At 33.9% G+C, this 16359-nt stretch overlaps 2 protein-coding genes across 4 annotated transcripts; both read left to right on the forward strand.

Annotated features, from left to right (window-relative positions):
• Positions 1-281: 281 nt before the first annotated feature.
• Positions 282-5557, forward strand: LOC107485052 (receptor protein kinase-like protein ZAR1). Its single transcript, XM_016105582.3, has 2 exons — positions 282-2156; positions 4505-5557. The coding sequence occupies exons 1-2, from the start codon at positions 629-631 to the stop codon at positions 5137-5139; spliced, it is 2163 nt and encodes a 720-aa protein (XP_015961068.1). The 5' UTR covers positions 282-628; the 3' UTR covers positions 5140-5557.
• A 1620-nt stretch (positions 5558-7177) lies between these two features.
• LOC107485053 (protein DETOXIFICATION 44, chloroplastic) lies at positions 7178-14082 on the forward strand. Of its 3 annotated transcripts, none has more exons than XR_002374210.2 (13): positions 7178-7513; positions 8046-8170; positions 8588-8740; positions 8861-9003; positions 9898-10033; positions 10504-10600; positions 10706-10806; positions 11469-11632; positions 11962-12033; positions 12153-12269; positions 12962-13057; positions 13187-13478; positions 13629-14082. XR_002374210.2 is itself a non-coding variant. In XM_016105585.3 (13 exons), exons 1-13 carry the CDS (start codon positions 7233-7235, stop codon positions 13687-13689), a joined length of 1668 nt encoding a protein of 555 aa, XP_015961071.1. In that variant the 5' UTR covers positions 7178-7232; the 3' UTR covers positions 13690-14082. The 3 variants fall into 3 exon arrangements, 2 of the variants coding, with proteins under 2 accessions (XP_015961071.1, XP_020996319.1); XM_016105585.3 differs by having other exon boundaries at positions 13187-13308; XM_021140660.2 differs by having other exon boundaries at positions 11535-11632; positions 13187-13308.
• The last annotated feature ends 2277 nt before the right edge of the window (positions 14083-16359 follow it).

The following is a 16359-nucleotide window of genomic DNA, read 5'->3' on the forward strand; positions in this document are numbered from 1 at the left end:
TTATAAGTCGATCAATATATAATTGTCAAGATTATAGTTTTTTTTGGGTTGGCTATAAATAATACTTACTTTTATCTCTACAAAACTATGATATTCAAATTTTACAGAATTAATATATTCCCTAATTTCAATAGAAGAGACTATAATTTTCTTCCTTTTCTTTTCCTTAGAGAAAATGATGCTTCACAACCACAGTCCACAAGGCAAAACAAAAACACAATTTCAGCTCAATAGCCCACAATGTTTTATTTTAAAATATTGGTAAGGGTCACCAAATTCCAAATCTAATTATCCAAATTTTTAGTGGCAACCAAACTAAGATTCTTCTTCTTCATCATCCCTCTTGCTTCTCTTTCACTTCACTTCTGTTATCAAACATTCACCACCTTTTTCTCTTCCCCTTCTGGCCTTCTTTCTCTGAACCTTTTTGGCGGGAGTTGGACCCCACCAAATTAAAATCCCATCTTTCCCCCAATTTATTGATTTTTCTCTTTTCTCTCATAAATACTAACTACCTCCATCTCTTCTTCCGCCTCAAACTCAACCTTACTATACCATTCCATAAACATAACCAAAGAAATAATCCACATTATTCATCCAAAACGGTGTCGTATCACTTATTTTCTAAATGAGCGTTAATCTCTTTCTCTGTTTCTTCTCTTTCTCGTTCTTTTTCGTCTTTTTAATACAAACCGTTTTTTCTCTCTCCCCCGACGGCGTTGCACTTCTCACTCTAAAATCCGCCGTGGACCCCGCCGGCGCCGCTGCGCTTGCCAATTGGAACGACGGAGACGCCACTCCGTGCGGATGGTCCGGGGTCAGCTGTAGTAACATCTCCGGGGACCCTGATCCCCGCGTCGTCGGCGTCTCCCTCGCCGGAAGGGGCCTCCGCGGCTACCTCCCATCGGAGCTCGGTACACTTCTCTACCTCCGCCGCCTCAATCTCCACTCCAACGCCTTCCGCGGCTCCATCCCCTCCCAGCTCTTTAACGCCACCGCACTCCGATCCCTCTACCTCCACTCCAACAACCTCTCCGGCGACCTCCCTCCCTCCCTCTTCTCCCTCCGCCGCCTCCAGAACCTCGACCTCTCCGATAACTCCCTCTCCGGCTCAATTCCAAACTCTCTCCGCAACTGCTCACAGCTCCAGCGCCTTGTCCTCGCCAGGAACAGATTCTCCGGCAAGATTCCGGCGACACCGTGGCCGGAGCTCCGAGAAATCATTCAGCTCGACCTCTCCGCGAACCTCCTAGAAGGTCCAATCCCGGACCAGATCGGAGAGCTTCAATCCCTCACCGGAACCTTAAACCTCTCGTTCAATCACCTCTCCGGCAACGTTCCAGAATCTCTCGGGAAACTTCCGGTGACGGTTAGCTTCGATTTGCGAAACAACAATCTCTCCGGCGAGATTCCCCAAACAGGATCGTTTTCAAACCAAGGCCCCACGGCGTTCCTCAACAACCCTAACCTCTGCGGTTTCCCGCTTCAAAAACCGTGTTCCGGTTCGGCACAGAGCGAACCGGGATCAAGCCCCGGTTCAAAAAGGGAACGGTCCGGATCACGGTCTAATAAAGGGCTAAGCCCCGGTTTAATTGTTCTAATCTCAGTAGCTGATGCCGCTGGCGTTGCTCTAATTGGACTCATAATTGTTTACGTTTATTGGAAAAAGAAAGACGGTTGCAACGGGTGTAGTTGTACCGGTAAGGCCAAGTTTGGCGGTGGCGAAAACGGGAAAACGCGTTTTTTGTGCTGTTCTTTGCCATGCATGAACGTTGGGGTGCTGAAGAGTGATGATTCTGAATTGGAGGAAGGTGAGAAAGGGGAGCGCGGAAGAGGGGAAGGGGAACTGGTGGCGATTGATAAGGGATTTAACTTTGAGCTTGATGAGTTGTTGAGGGCTTCAGCTTATGTTCTTGGGAAGAGTGGGTTGGGGATAGTGTATAAGGTTGTGCTTGGGAATGGGGTTCCTGTGGCTGTGAGGAGGCTTGGGGAGGGTGGTGAACAGAGGTATAAGGAGTTTGCTGCTGAGGTTCAGGCTATTGGGAAGGTCAAGCACCCTAATGTTGTGAAGCTAAGGGCTTATTATTGGGCACCTGATGAGAAGCTCTTGATCAGTGATTTCATCTCTAATGGCAATTTGACCACCGCTCTTAGAGGTTGGTTACTTACTTTCACTTTTTTAGCGCTTTGTTTTTTTTTTTGTTCATGTGTTACTTTCTTAGCTTCATTTTGGGTTATTGATTTCAATAATATGCTCTGCATTTAGGAGTAGAATTCTGTTATTTCTACTTAATATTTGGTTGGAACCATAGTTGGTAAAAGATGTTACTATAATTATTAGTATCTCTTATTTGATGTGACTTTATTTTAAAAATGGGAGATAATAAAAGTAAACTATATACAAAAAAGAATTTGTCAGTGTCTCTGTCTCGGAACTCTCTAGATTTGTGTCCTGATAACGAAAATAAGTAAAATTCCCTTTCTTTATCTCTTGTGGTAGAAGTAGAACAGGGTTTGACCTTCATTTTTACTCTTGCCTTCTATAATGAGGTAGCTGACTTTGCGGTAAAGAGTGCGGAAAGTGTTGTAGGCAATAGAGTGGTAACGATAATGATATTGCCAACAGAATGACAATGATAGCTAATGATAGGTACTTTCCTGAAATGAAATTTGGATCTGATTAGGTGGTGTAATATAAAAATTTTCCTTAGATATAATCCTTATTGTTATTTTAATAATATTATCCTGGTAAGTATTACCTTTTTTAAATTTTATTTTATAAACCTTGTAGTTTATTTTAGCTGTTGTCTTTGAAATTAACCAGAAATGATTTGAGATTTATTTTTCTCTTTGACATTCTACATATTCTGTAACTTCTGTTTAGAGAAGGATTTTTTTGCTTTTTAAATTTCATATGTTTAATAATTCCCATTCACTTTTGCCTTCTCTATAAAGGATTGTTAGAACTAAGTACTAAAATTTAGTGTGTTTCAAAATAATTATAAATATGCTAGAAATACTTCCATGCAGATAACTACAGACACTACGTATCAGAGTTTTGTCTGTTTCATTGTGGGGACAATTGACCAAAATGGTTGATTGACTAGTGCAAACGAGCAATTTTAAATTTCAATTTGTCTTTGATAGAAATAAACAAATTGGAAATTAACAATTTTTCTTTCTGCAAACGAGCATATTATTGACGAGTATTACTTTTTTTTTTTAAATTAATTTGAGGTGAGTCAGTGAGTGCGTCTAGGTGAGCAATTTAGTTGGATTATTGGTATTTATTATTGGCAATGAGCGTTGGATCCAAGAAAATGTTTGGTGAGACAACAATGCCAATTTAAATGACCTGCCTCGACGATAAAGTAAGACATTCAGCATGTGTTTGGGAAATGGGATGGTAGTGTGGTATTCATGTTTGGGACCATGAACTTCTAGATTTCTAAGAACTAGTATTTGCTTTATTGCGTACATCTTGTCTATATTTAATATGCATTTTACAAATATATACTTAATATAATCTTAAAACATTATTAATGAAAACGAATAATTATAGATATTTCATTATTTTTAAGCATACATTAAATATGCTTTAAAATCATGCAACTATTTTTTGAACATCAAGACCTTTATGTCATTCTCAGCACATGAGGCCATTATGCAAACCAAAACTGGTTGAAAGCAGGCAGTTTCACTCGTCAAAACCATTTTTCAAGCAGCAGTGATACTGATGAAACTTGAGGACCACATCTGGTTTTTTAAAATTAAATGTCAGTGGCTTTATAATATATTTATTAATTAGAAAGATAGCAGTAGTAGTCTAGATGATGGTTTATATGCTTTTTACATTGGATAGTGCACCTTATCTTTCTCAAGCCTTGTGTCTGTTGACTTTAAAGTTTCGTGGTTGGTTAGGAGTGAGGACTTTGGATCTCTTTTTCATGCGTATATTTTCAGTTTTTCATACACACAATACAATATCTTTCACAGTAACTTTATTTAAAGTGTTTTGTTTCTGTAGTTTGAAAATGAACTTACAAGTTTGTGCCGCTTTTATGCCATTATTTTATAATGGGATTTCCTAGTATTTGGTCTAATGGCACAGTTGAACCTCCAACTCTGTTGACTCACTGAAAAAAAAAATGCTTTTTCTTGTTAAATTATTAATCATTTTGGCTTCTACAAGATTGTTTTCCTACTCATTGCTTCTACTACACTTACATCTGACACTTCTAACTTTCTGTTTACACTTTACAACAATAATGTCTGATGTATGATTTAAGATACAACAATAACATTATAACAACCTGTTATTGATAACTTACACCTCAAGATTCATTCTATAAAGACCGTTTGTATGAAATTCTCTCTTTGTACCCAACAGCATAAATTTTCAATTGCAATTAGGGAAATAAATTATCAAGATAACTCAATCTCCATTTGCATTCTGTAAATAGATTGAATTTTCAGCTACAAATAATCATATTTCTTTATGTAGGGAGAAATGGTCAACCAACTATGAACCTTCCATGGTCAACCAGGCTGAGAATTGCCAAAGGAGCAGCCAGGGGTTTGGCCTATCTCCATGAATGCAGTCCTAGAAAATTTGTTCATGGTGACATCAAGCCCTCCAATATTCTCCTTGATGGGGACTTCCAACCCCGAATTTCTGATTTCGGCCTTAACCGGTTGATCAGCATCACTGGCAATAACCCCTCCAATGGTGGCTTTATGGGAGGAGCTCTTCCTTACTTTAAGCCATCACAAACAGAACATACCAACAACTACAAGGCCCCTGAGGCCAGAGTTCCAGGCAGCAGACCAACCCAGAAATGGGATGTATATTCATTTGGAGTCGTGTTGCTCGAATTGCTTACTGGGAAGTCCCCTGATTCTACTCCTGCCCCATCAACTTCTATGGAAGTTCCTGATATGGTGAGGTGGGTGAGGAAAGGGTTTGAACAAGAAAGTCCGCTATCCGAAATGGTTGATCCTCCTTTGCTTCAAGAAGTTCATGCCAAAAAGGAGGTACTGGCTGTGTTTCATGTAGCATTGTCATGCACTGAGGGAGACCCTGAAGTCAGGCCTAGAATGAAAACTGTGTCTGAGAATCTAGAAAAGATTGGATCATAGTGTTCTAGTGTTTATCAGCTGAAAGCTATGATGTGAGATCGAGATTGGAATTTCCAATTGATACACACAATGAAGATTCAATTCAATTCAGTCCCATGATGGACTTTTGTGATTGCATTCGGAGGATTTTCTTGTTGGGGCATCAAGATTGTGCTGCTACCCTTCAGTCTCTTGGACTATGCCCTCTCATGGTCTTAACTTTTTGGTTTTGAAGTGAAGCATTTGTTTAAGAGGTGTCAGTATCGCTAGTCTCTGTCTCACCTCAACTTATTCTTTTTGGCAAAAGATCAAGGAAGTTGTTAGATGGATAGGTATAATTTAAAATTTTGTTCTTACCCCATTTCCTTCATGATCATATTACAATAATTTCACAACTTTCATGGTGATTACTTGGTTGGCTAATTCGGATGTGGTAATATAGAGAATATAAATTTATACTATATGATATGAATAACATAATTCCTTTTTCTTTTTCCCTCTCAAAAGAGTTAATACTTAATATAACAAAGATAATCTGCATTAATTCCTATACTGAATTTAACTTTTATAATAGTTGGAGATAAATTGAATATAGATTAGATTTTGGGCCATATATGTAACCATGTAGGGTCCGGTCCGTTTCTAGTCATGTTATTTCCCTTGTTAAAAAACAAAAAGATGTCGGAAAGTTCTACATTAACCTCATTGAACATAGTTTTAGACATTTACATTTCCCACGACCGAAGATATTTACATTTCGTATCTTATCTCCTCTATTTATTTTTTTTCTTGCCAAAAAAGTTGGAAACTTCAATTTAAAAATGACAAAGTTTAAACAAAAAATTCGAAATTGTGTTAGATGTGGATCCAAAGATGTCCAAGCTTAACCAATTTATCGATACAAATATGTTGAGTTCTTTAGAAATGAGACTTAAAAGTAATCAAACAGTTCCTAATCACAATGGAAAAAGCTGCGCATGACTAGGCAAAAAAAGTGACCGAAAAGGTTGAACCAGTTTCTAATTGAATATTTTGTATTCGAACAAATTATTTTTACTCACTAATATTTAGAATGTTTAATAAATTTATTTATATAAAAAAATAATTTTATATTTATAAAAAATAAATTTTAATTGACAAAACTACTTAAAACTTAAAAAATTATCCAAAATTTCTAAATTATTCTCCTAATCTAACTCATCCTATCTTAAATTCCTAACCTTTTTTAATTGTTATCACCTAAATTTATTCCCATCCAATTTTCATCACACCTATCACTAATGTCACCACTGTTGCTGTCGCCACCACTACTGTCGTTGTCGCCGCCACGATCTTTAATCTTCTTTCTACTACAATCACAAACGGTGACCTTCGATAAGAATTATTATTATTTTTTAAATCGTCTATCTTTTCTGTTATATTAAATAATTAAATTATAATTAATTTATTAAAAATTTTAATAATTAATTAGATTAAATAATTAAATTTTTATTCAATTAATGATTTATATTAATTATTTATATCATAATTAATATTGAATATTATTTATATTATTATACTAAATTTTAATTAATTAAATCTACTTACATTAAAAAATAAATTTAATTTTTATACCTTACAAAATAATTTTTGGTTTGGATAGTTATTTTTATTTTTAAAATTTAAAATGCTAACACATTATTAAAATTAGCAATTGTAAAACTAGCCGTTGCAAAAGTAGCTATTGAAAACTAGCCGTATAGTAACCGTTATTATTAATAAATTAATATTTTATTATTCTATATATACCACTTACATATATTTCTATTCTCATATTTTCTTCTACTCTTCATCTTCTTCTAAATTTATTTCTATCACAAATTTTATATTGTGTATTATTGTTATATATGAATTTATTTAGTATTTAATTATTTGAGGCCCAAGCAGTACATGGCCCCACCAAATACATATTTATTATTGCTTTTATTTATTTTTTGCGACAGAATAAAATTACGTGTCCATTAAAAAAAAAATGAAAATGAAAATAAATATATGGTTATGCTATATACCCGTTATTCAGTGCATGACATTTCCGTCACTTTTCGTTCTTCACGCTGTGTGGTGCAGGTGCTTCGATGGCATCTTCTCAATGTCACCGCTTTCTTTGCATTCACTCTCTGCAACTTCAACCTCACCATTGCTATCATCCACCATTCAAATCTCCTACTTTAATCCCAAAGCCTTATCATTGCTTTTCTCGCATTCGAATCCGAATCGCACCAAAAGCTTCTTTGAAGAACAACGGTGCCACCACCACCACCACCAATGATTCCGTTGAAACTAGCTCCCTTGAAGATGAATCTTCTCGCATTTCGTCTTCTTCGGATGATTCCTTTGCTTTTCTTCGTCGATTCGGGTAATGCTTCAATTGAGTTACTATCAGAGCTGGATTTTTTTTTCCTTTTCTTTTTTCTATTTTTTTGGGCTTAGTTTATGCGTAATTGGGGCTTAAAAGTGTGTTTCTTGGGGTTTCAGCTGAAATGTGTGGCTTTAACTTGATCATGATTGAGCTTTGTTTGAATTTAATTTGATGCAGAATTTGGGATTTGAGTTGAAGTTAGTTTCTTCGTTTTGAAAGAGATTTAAAATTAATGAAGCTATTGTTAGCTCAATCGTACATGTAAATGGAACTTTTGAAATTAGTCTATGGCTTTATTCTTATTTATTTATTTATTTGTGATTTGGGATTTTGAAGTTTGTTTCTTCGATTTTAATTAAGATTGAACTTTGAGGATTTAATTTGATAAAGTTTCTGCCTTCTCGTTCTTTGAATCTGATTTAATATGTGACTGAGAATTTTCAGTTAAAAAGTTTGTCTTTCTTTTCTATTTTTAGGTTATTTGCATGTAAATTGGAGTTTTGAAGTTTAATATACCTGCTTTGAACAGAGATGGGTGGCTTAAATTTGATGAACTGGGGAAGGAAATACTGTCCATTGCACTACCTGCTGCTTTGGCATTGGCAGCTGATCCACTTACCTCACTGATCGACACAGCTTTTGTGGGCCACATAGGTACTTATTATTACAGATGGTGAATTAGTTAGTTAGTTATTAGTAACTTTCTGTTAATAGTCACTTAAATCATTAACTCAAACATACTCTTGTATAAAGCAAGCTAATTTGATTAAATTAATTTTATTTATTGGTTTGCATTTTCTTGTTTTAAACTGGTCGAAAGTATGGAATTGTAATTTATCTGTCTGCAGCTTATTTGGCTTAATTTTATTCTCACCCTGGAAGCCAACCATTCTGAATTGCTAGTTTGTTGTTTATTTAATAGATAGTTGTAATCTTGTAATTCTAGTTGGTGATGATGATTACAAGTATTTGCTTGTCTTAGGTTCTGTTTGTTTGGACATACATTTGATTGATGATTGTTGTTGTAGTGAGAAATCCCCCTTAATTATATTTATAATTTTATATATGCAGGACCTGCTGAATTGGCTGCAGTTGGGGTTTCAACTTCTGTGTTTAATTTGGTGTCAAAAATATTTAACATTCCTTTACTTAATATTACCACATCCTTTGTTGCCGAGGAACAGGCACTGATCAGCAAGGATTCCAGTCAAACTGATGAAAGTGGTAAGCTTTATAAGAAAGCTACACCTCTTTAATAGTCTGACTAATTTTCCAGACATGGTCATAGGTTCCCTTCTTTAGATGCCTCTACTGACGGTTTTGTTCCACTTTGGTATCATCTAGATTTTGGTGGCAAATACCAAAGCAAGAGGCATATTCCTTCAGTATCAACTTCTTTAGCACTTGCTGCTACTCTTGGAATTGCTGAAACTGTGCTTCTTTCCCTTGGTTCTGGCATCATTATGAACATCATGGGTATACCTGCTGTATGTCAACCTTGGCTGATTATTGATCAATAACTTCCATTTATATTTATTTTGTGTCAGAATGTTATTTTCTTCAGAGTCTACACTTGGTTGTCCAAGACAACACCACCCGGCCAACCATATGAATAGGAAAAAAAAAGAGAGGGAGGGTGGAAGAATGGAATTTTTTTTTTCCATGTAATATAAATCAGTGAATGCTTTTTTACAACTTCTCTGTAGAACTATTGTGTAAACTCAGTTGGAAGCAATCTTACTTTAGGTTGAATCATGAAAGTTCAATTTGCTTCTCATAGGCTTGTTCTCTGTTACACAGTTGCAGATTCATTACTTTTTTTTTTCTTAATCTATTTTAAAAAGCAGTCATTGCATTTTTCTTTTAAGCCATTCCTTTTATTCTATATAGTGGTGCATAACCTTTTTGATGAATTAAGGTCAATATTGCACAATAATAAAAGGAACTGAATTTCATTTCCAAATCCGTGTTCAATTCTAATAGACATGTAGTTCTTGTTACTAATTCTTATATTTAAGGGTGAGAACCTTATTATAACACCAATATCATTATGTACTAGTTACCTTTCAGTTAATTAATTTTGTTGCCATCCACTTCAAGAAATATATTGACAATTAGTCAATCAATGTAAACTTACTTTTTCTTGCTTCAAATTCCCTGTCATCAGTCATTATATGCATAACAAGAGATTTTTCTATGTCCCAGTATTTCTTTTCCCCTTTTAGTTGGTCTGAGCTTAATAGAAATAAACGTTGCATTTCTGGAAATCCATTTCACGCAACATTTCGTTATCTATAATTGAACCTTACTTCTGTTTCCTTAGACTTGATAAAATTCTTATTAATATCATCTACTCCATAATCCATTTATTTTCTGTACAGGATTCCCCTATGCGTGGACCTGCTGAGAACTTTCTTATGCTAAGGGCCTTTGCCGCTCCAGCAATTGTGATTGCATTAGCTGCTCAAGGAACTTTTCGTGGATTTAAGGATACAAAGACGCCTCTATATGCTGTTGGCAAGTACTGCATCAGCATCCTATATCTTTATCTTTTCTCACTCAAATTTGATTGAAAATTAGAAATATTACCCCCCCCAAAATCCTCCCCGCGTGTGATACTAGAATTCCATCCTCTTCCCGTGGCATTTTCTGTGGTTTACTCCATCCTTTTTAACTCCATGGTTTCTTTTCTTTTTGTAAAGGCCCTGTTTTCCTCCTCTTTTCAACAATCTGCACTCTTAGTAGAGGCTGTGTTTTCCTATTATACTCAATCCAGAAAGAATGGAATCTTACAACACATGCTAATAAATATATCTGTTCTCATTTTCATTTCTTGACTCTTTACTGCATAGAAGAAGCTCAAGCAGATTCTCAAATTATTTCTTCGAGTATATTTAGTTTTTGTAGACTTATGTCTGCACTTTAGTCTTGTTGATGTGAAAAATTTGTGGATGTATTGATGGAGATTGCTTCGCTTGAATTTTCAGGTGCTGGCAACGTTCTTAATGCGATATTGGATCCAATATTAATATTCTTTTTTGGTCTTGGCATTAGTGGTGCTGCAGTTGCTACAGTGATCTCTGAGTACGTCAATAATGTGGTAAACTTACTTTTATCTGTGCATTTTGCACATGCCCCTGAATTTATGTAATCTTCTGCTTTTGACGCAATTTTTCTTTTGCTCACCAGATACTTAATTGCTTTTATTCTTCTATGGAAATTGACCGGAAATGTGCTCCTAATGCCTTTTCACTTTGATGGGAGAAAAATTCTCAGCTATCTGAAATCTGGTACCTCTTTCTAAATTAAGTCGTAGTGTTGCTAAGTCTGTCCATATACAGAGGAAGTTTTTTTGTTTCGATAATGATAATAAAATTATCAGAGTGGATTGAAAAAATTGTTACTAGTTCTTTCTGTACAAATGCATTGAAAATTTCAAGATGAACTTCAAATTTGCATGATTATTAGCTTTATAACTAATCAGACTAACATGAGTTCAGGGATCAATAGTTTCAGTTTTTCTTGATTTCATGCTTTGAATGGATAGTGTATTCTATTTGTGGTTTTGTATTTATTGCTACTGTTGGCTATAGATTTTACATGTAGCTTCAAGTTGGATTGAGCATTTTAATAACTAGTAAACTGGAACGAGAATTTCGAGAAACTGGAAGGATTTACTGATAGGATCAGATATGATTGACTGATTTGAAAATTACGATCCCATAGAGTTCATTTTTCAAGAATATTATGATCGCATTGTTCCTGAAAGGGGAATTTGATTGAATAGATCATTTTAACAGGGCTTTCGTGTCTGTTCACACATTATAATGTGTATTTTGTACTTTTAGTCACGAAATATGGTTTTTGTTTTCTTAACTCTAACTGGATCGAAGACATAACCAAGCTAATTAGGCAGTTAGTTTTACTTTGACTGTTGCATTTTGTATTGTAGGTGGTCTTCTTATTGGCAGGACTGTGGCTGTGTTTCTGACTTTGACACTGTCAACCTCTATGGCAGCTAAGCAGGGCCCTATACCTATGGCTGGTCATCAAATTTGCATGCAAGTTTGGCTGCCAATATCTTTGCTCACTGATGCTCTGGCACTTGCTGGTCAGGTTAGATCTTGCATTCATAAATGACTATGAAGTAACAAAGTACCCCAGAGAACATGATCAAAGATATCTCTCGTTAGTTTATCATATTCAGTTTCCAAGACACAAATGAATCCAGTCGAATAGTTTTATTTTATAATTATGAACTGCATTTGTTTATTTTACGGACATTTGGGGGCTTTCCCTGACCAAGTAAACAAGCAGGTTGGGTATGGTCAAGTTTTAAGACTTTTTGCTCATAAGCCAAAGTCTTTTCAAAATTCTAAGTGGGGCTCAAAATGATGTCCTGTTATTGTGTAATATTGTAATGAGTAATGGCATTTATTTTACAGACACTTCTTGCCAGCAGTTACTCGCAGGGAAATTACGAGCAAGCACGCCTCATTACATATAGAGTATTACAGGTGATTGATTATTGCCACCAGTAACTTACTTTGTTCTTACTTTCTTAGTTGAATGATATAACTTGTACACAGATCCATCCAGAATTCGTTTCACCTACTCTCTTTTATGTGTCATGCAGATTGGTTTAGGAACAGGAATTACTTTGTCCGTGATCTTATTCTTTGGGTTTGGATCATTTTCAAGCTTATTTACCACAGACTTGGAAGTTCTGAGTGTTGCTCGGTCAGGCATATTGGTAAGAAATTACAATTCTTGTTGACTTGGATTGATTTAAAAGTCAAAACAACGAGCCTACAGAAGTTGAAGTTTTTGTCTAAGTCAGGTCCTTAACACCAACTAAAAAATTGAAATCCAGTTCAAGACATTAATTGGAGAGCATCTTTTTCTAGCGACATCCATTTTCATGCAAAGCATAAGAATCAACTCTTTTTTGTTTCCCTTCTTTTCCTCCCAAATAATGGAGCATCACAAACAATTTATCTTTTCAAGGTTACTTAGTGATGATGAATGTATAATCTTATATCTTAGCTAGATTATCTTCAGGATTTTTTTTTCTTTTTTCTTTTTGGGAGGTTAGACTTGACATTAACTGACCAGTATAAATTGTTGTGAAGTGTTGACCTCCGCTTAAATAAGCAAATGGTTTATTGTTGGTTGGCTAATAACTGAAGGTTCATTTTTTTGTATGTTTATATATTTGTAACATCAGACTATCATGACTCTAGTATTGATGAATCATACCTTGCATGACAAAAGCTTCTTGGACTGATTGAAATATAATATCTTCTTTTTAGCTAGGCTAAGTTTCAGCGTGGCTATTAAATGTCTACTCAGCTATTATATTATGCATGATCCTCCTTTCTGTCTGTGGATGCATGTACGTATCAGTAATGTTTGAAATATCTGAAATTTAATCATACTGTGCAGTTTGTGGCTGGAACTCAACCAGTGAATGCTTTGGCATTTGTCATTGATGGACTTTACTATGGGGTATCAGACTATGGTTATGCTGCGTACTCAACGGTAATTATAAAACCTGATGATTACAAATACTTAAAAGTCTCATGACTAAGTTTGCTTTATATCTTTTTCTCGTCGTTTGTTCCCTCCTCTATCCTTACATTTTGTTTCTTGGGTTTTGTTATGGGGTAGATGCTGGTTGGACTAGTTTCTTCAATCTTCTTGCTGGTAGCTGCTCCAGAACTTGGACTTCCTGGAGTCTGGGCAGGGTTGTTTCTCTTCATGACTATGCGTGTTCTCGCCGGAACATGGAGGTAGATATTTGGCATTGACACATCTAATTCATTATTATGGTGACAGTTGGGACACTTTTTGTTGGTTGTTATGACTCACTATACCTCCATATTGGCAACCTTGCACCAAAAGGAATCCCAGCATGAAACTGGACATGCTTGTCAACATGTGATATGGCATGCTGTCACATGTATGAAAATGTCTTGCAACTTTATTTTAGAGTTAATATTTTTCATAGTCCTACTCCTATAGCTAGAGCTATAAGCAGACTTGAGAAAACTTTAGAGGGAATTATGGAAAGCGATTTAAATATAAATAATTTAAACACATGTTTTGATAGGTTGAGCAGCAAAAATGGCCCGTGGAGTATGATCTGGTATAAAGATGGCGGTGGAGACTGACTGACATTATTTTGAAGTCATCCAGTAAAGGCCAACTTTTTGAATGGCCAGGGCATGATCAAGAGCTCTATGTTGTGAAAAATAGGCCTGATTTCCATACCCTTGCAATTGGATAGAATACATAACAGTGTAGGACTAGAGCAAGTTATTGGAATGTTGCAGTACTTGGTGCAAACCAATTTTCCAAAATGAAAATGTTGCTGATACAGCTAGATAGAATTTATATAGTTTCCAAAGAAGTACACAGAGAGGGAGAGAACAAGTCATAGAAGAAATTTGTATTTATTAGGAGATTGCAGTCTTTTGTTTAGCATTGGTAGGAAAAGGCAACCTTGCATATTTGTGACAATTTATGCATTTTTTTCTTTTGATATGTGATTCTTCTAAATGGAATATAGTCCTTTGCATTGTTCAAGACAGTAATTTCCACATTACTAAACAATTCTGGAAATATAGAAGAAAGAAGTGCTTTGCAAGTTCAAACTCTCAATTAACACGAAAGATCTCTAATTTTCACATAAAATGGCACCACAGTTCAACATTTATAGCTTTATGCATAGTTCTTACATAGTATATGATTATATATAGTGATCGAGATGTGGAAAAAGATAATGCAAACTAGGCCTTATTTGAATCATTACGGTGGGGGCAAAAACAACATACTGCAATAACCCCACCGAAATGAAAAAAGGAACTAAAAGCACATCACGCATTAATCCTAGAGAAAAGCACACATTGAGTAACTTCTTCTCTTCTAATAGACCAAATCATAGTTTGGACTCAAAAATTATAATCATGACCTACTTTCATGTTTGCAAATTTTATATTATTCAAGTGTTCAGGCAAGTAACCACCCAGTGGACTCAAGAAACTATAATCATAACATACTTCTAAATTTTGTATTCCTTCCACTTTTCAAGAGTACTCTCCACTGAAGCACTTCCTCCATTGCGTCAACTTCTGTCAAACAAAATCAAAATTCTGTCAACTCCCTTTAACTCCTTAAAATGGTTTGTTAATAAAGCACGGGAATTCATAAAGATAGGAATTCATATACAGAAACATGTAAGAATTATAGAAAGAAAATTCTCCAACCACAATGAAACAAGTGAAAAGAAGACAACAAAAATGATGGAACAAAAAGCACAGCTAAAATAATTCAACAAGGAGAAGAAACTAGTTAAGTGTAATAAAAACATTGAAAATCAGAAGAAACTGCTGACTTAGGAATAGTTTCAGTCTTAATGTGCTTTGAAATTGCTACTGAAATACATAGTTCTAAGTTTTTTTCGTTGTTGAGGGTGTGTGACATTCCCATGCAACAGTGTGTAAGGATTTTTGAAGGGTTTTGAGTATTTGTACTGGATGTAGCAGGGTTTGTATGGGATGATAAGTACGTACATAAAACTTAGTTCTGTAATCAGCAACGTCATGAATAACTTGAAGACTAAAGAGTTTGTTTGATTTAGCCAACTTGGAGATTAAGAATGTGTTTGGTTTAACAAATGAGTCGGAAAATAAAGGTTCAATTTTTAAGGCTTCAAATTTTTTTTGTTTATTTTTTCTATCTGGATGTATATGATATGTATAAATTCTCATTCACTTGATATAAAATTATAATTTTTGCTTCAATGGTTAAGTTACGTAGAATTATCTTTATATAAAATTGATAATTAAAAATTATTAAATAATTTAAAAATTTTAACTAAATTAATTTTTTTTAACTATCAACTTTATAAGTGTATATCAATTTTCATCTATAATTTATTTTTTTTTTATTAATTTTATCTTTCAGTCTCATCTATAAAAAGAAACATAAATAACAATCATTAGAATTCTCATACTTGATTTCTTTTATGCCCATGTAAAGTAAATTTTTATTTATTTATATCATTTTACTAATTTTTTTATTTTTTCTATTTATATTATGGTTGTTGTTATTTTTTTAGAATTTTTTTAAACGTTGTCTGATGGATATTGTTATTTTTTTAATAAAATTTTTAATATTCATTATTGATATAAAATTTTTTAATCTAAGAAAACTAAATTACATAAAAAAGAGTACAAAAATATTCTAAAAAATTATGACAAAAAATTAATAAATACTAATACATAAATTTAAGTTCTCTTAAAAAAGTTATAGAAAAAAAAGTGTTAACAAATGATTTTAAGTAATATTAATTTATATCTTTTTTAATAATTTTTTGAGAAAATTCCACTCTCCTTTGAGAGATGCTAAAATAAAATTTCATTTTCTTAATTTATAAAATGTACATTTCCTTCTTTTATAACTTTTAAAAAATCTCCTCCTTTCATTTTAAATTTTGTGTTAATTAATGTTAACTTTATCCATTTTTCAAGAAAAAATAAATTATTTTTACAAAAATACCCTTTAGCAAAAATTTTATTTTTTGTCATTAAATTTTGCTTACCAAAATACTCTTTAATAATTTTTTACCAAAATATTTTTAAAAAAATTTAATAATTAAATTAATTTTTTTAAGATACCTTTCAATAATTTTTTAATTATTAAATTGTTATTTTACTAAAATTTTTGTTAACAATTATAGTTATATTTTACTATTAATTTTTTTATATCAGTATATATTATTTTAACAAAAATTTTGGTAAAATCACAATTAATAATTAAAAAATTATTGAAGGGAATCT

The sequence above is a fragment of the Arachis duranensis genome, chromosome 4 (assembly GCF_000817695.3).
Source record: "Arachis duranensis cultivar V14167 chromosome 4, aradu.V14167.gnm2.J7QH, whole genome shotgun sequence".
Taxonomy (NCBI): Eukaryota; Viridiplantae; Streptophyta; class Magnoliopsida; order Fabales; family Fabaceae; genus Arachis; species Arachis duranensis.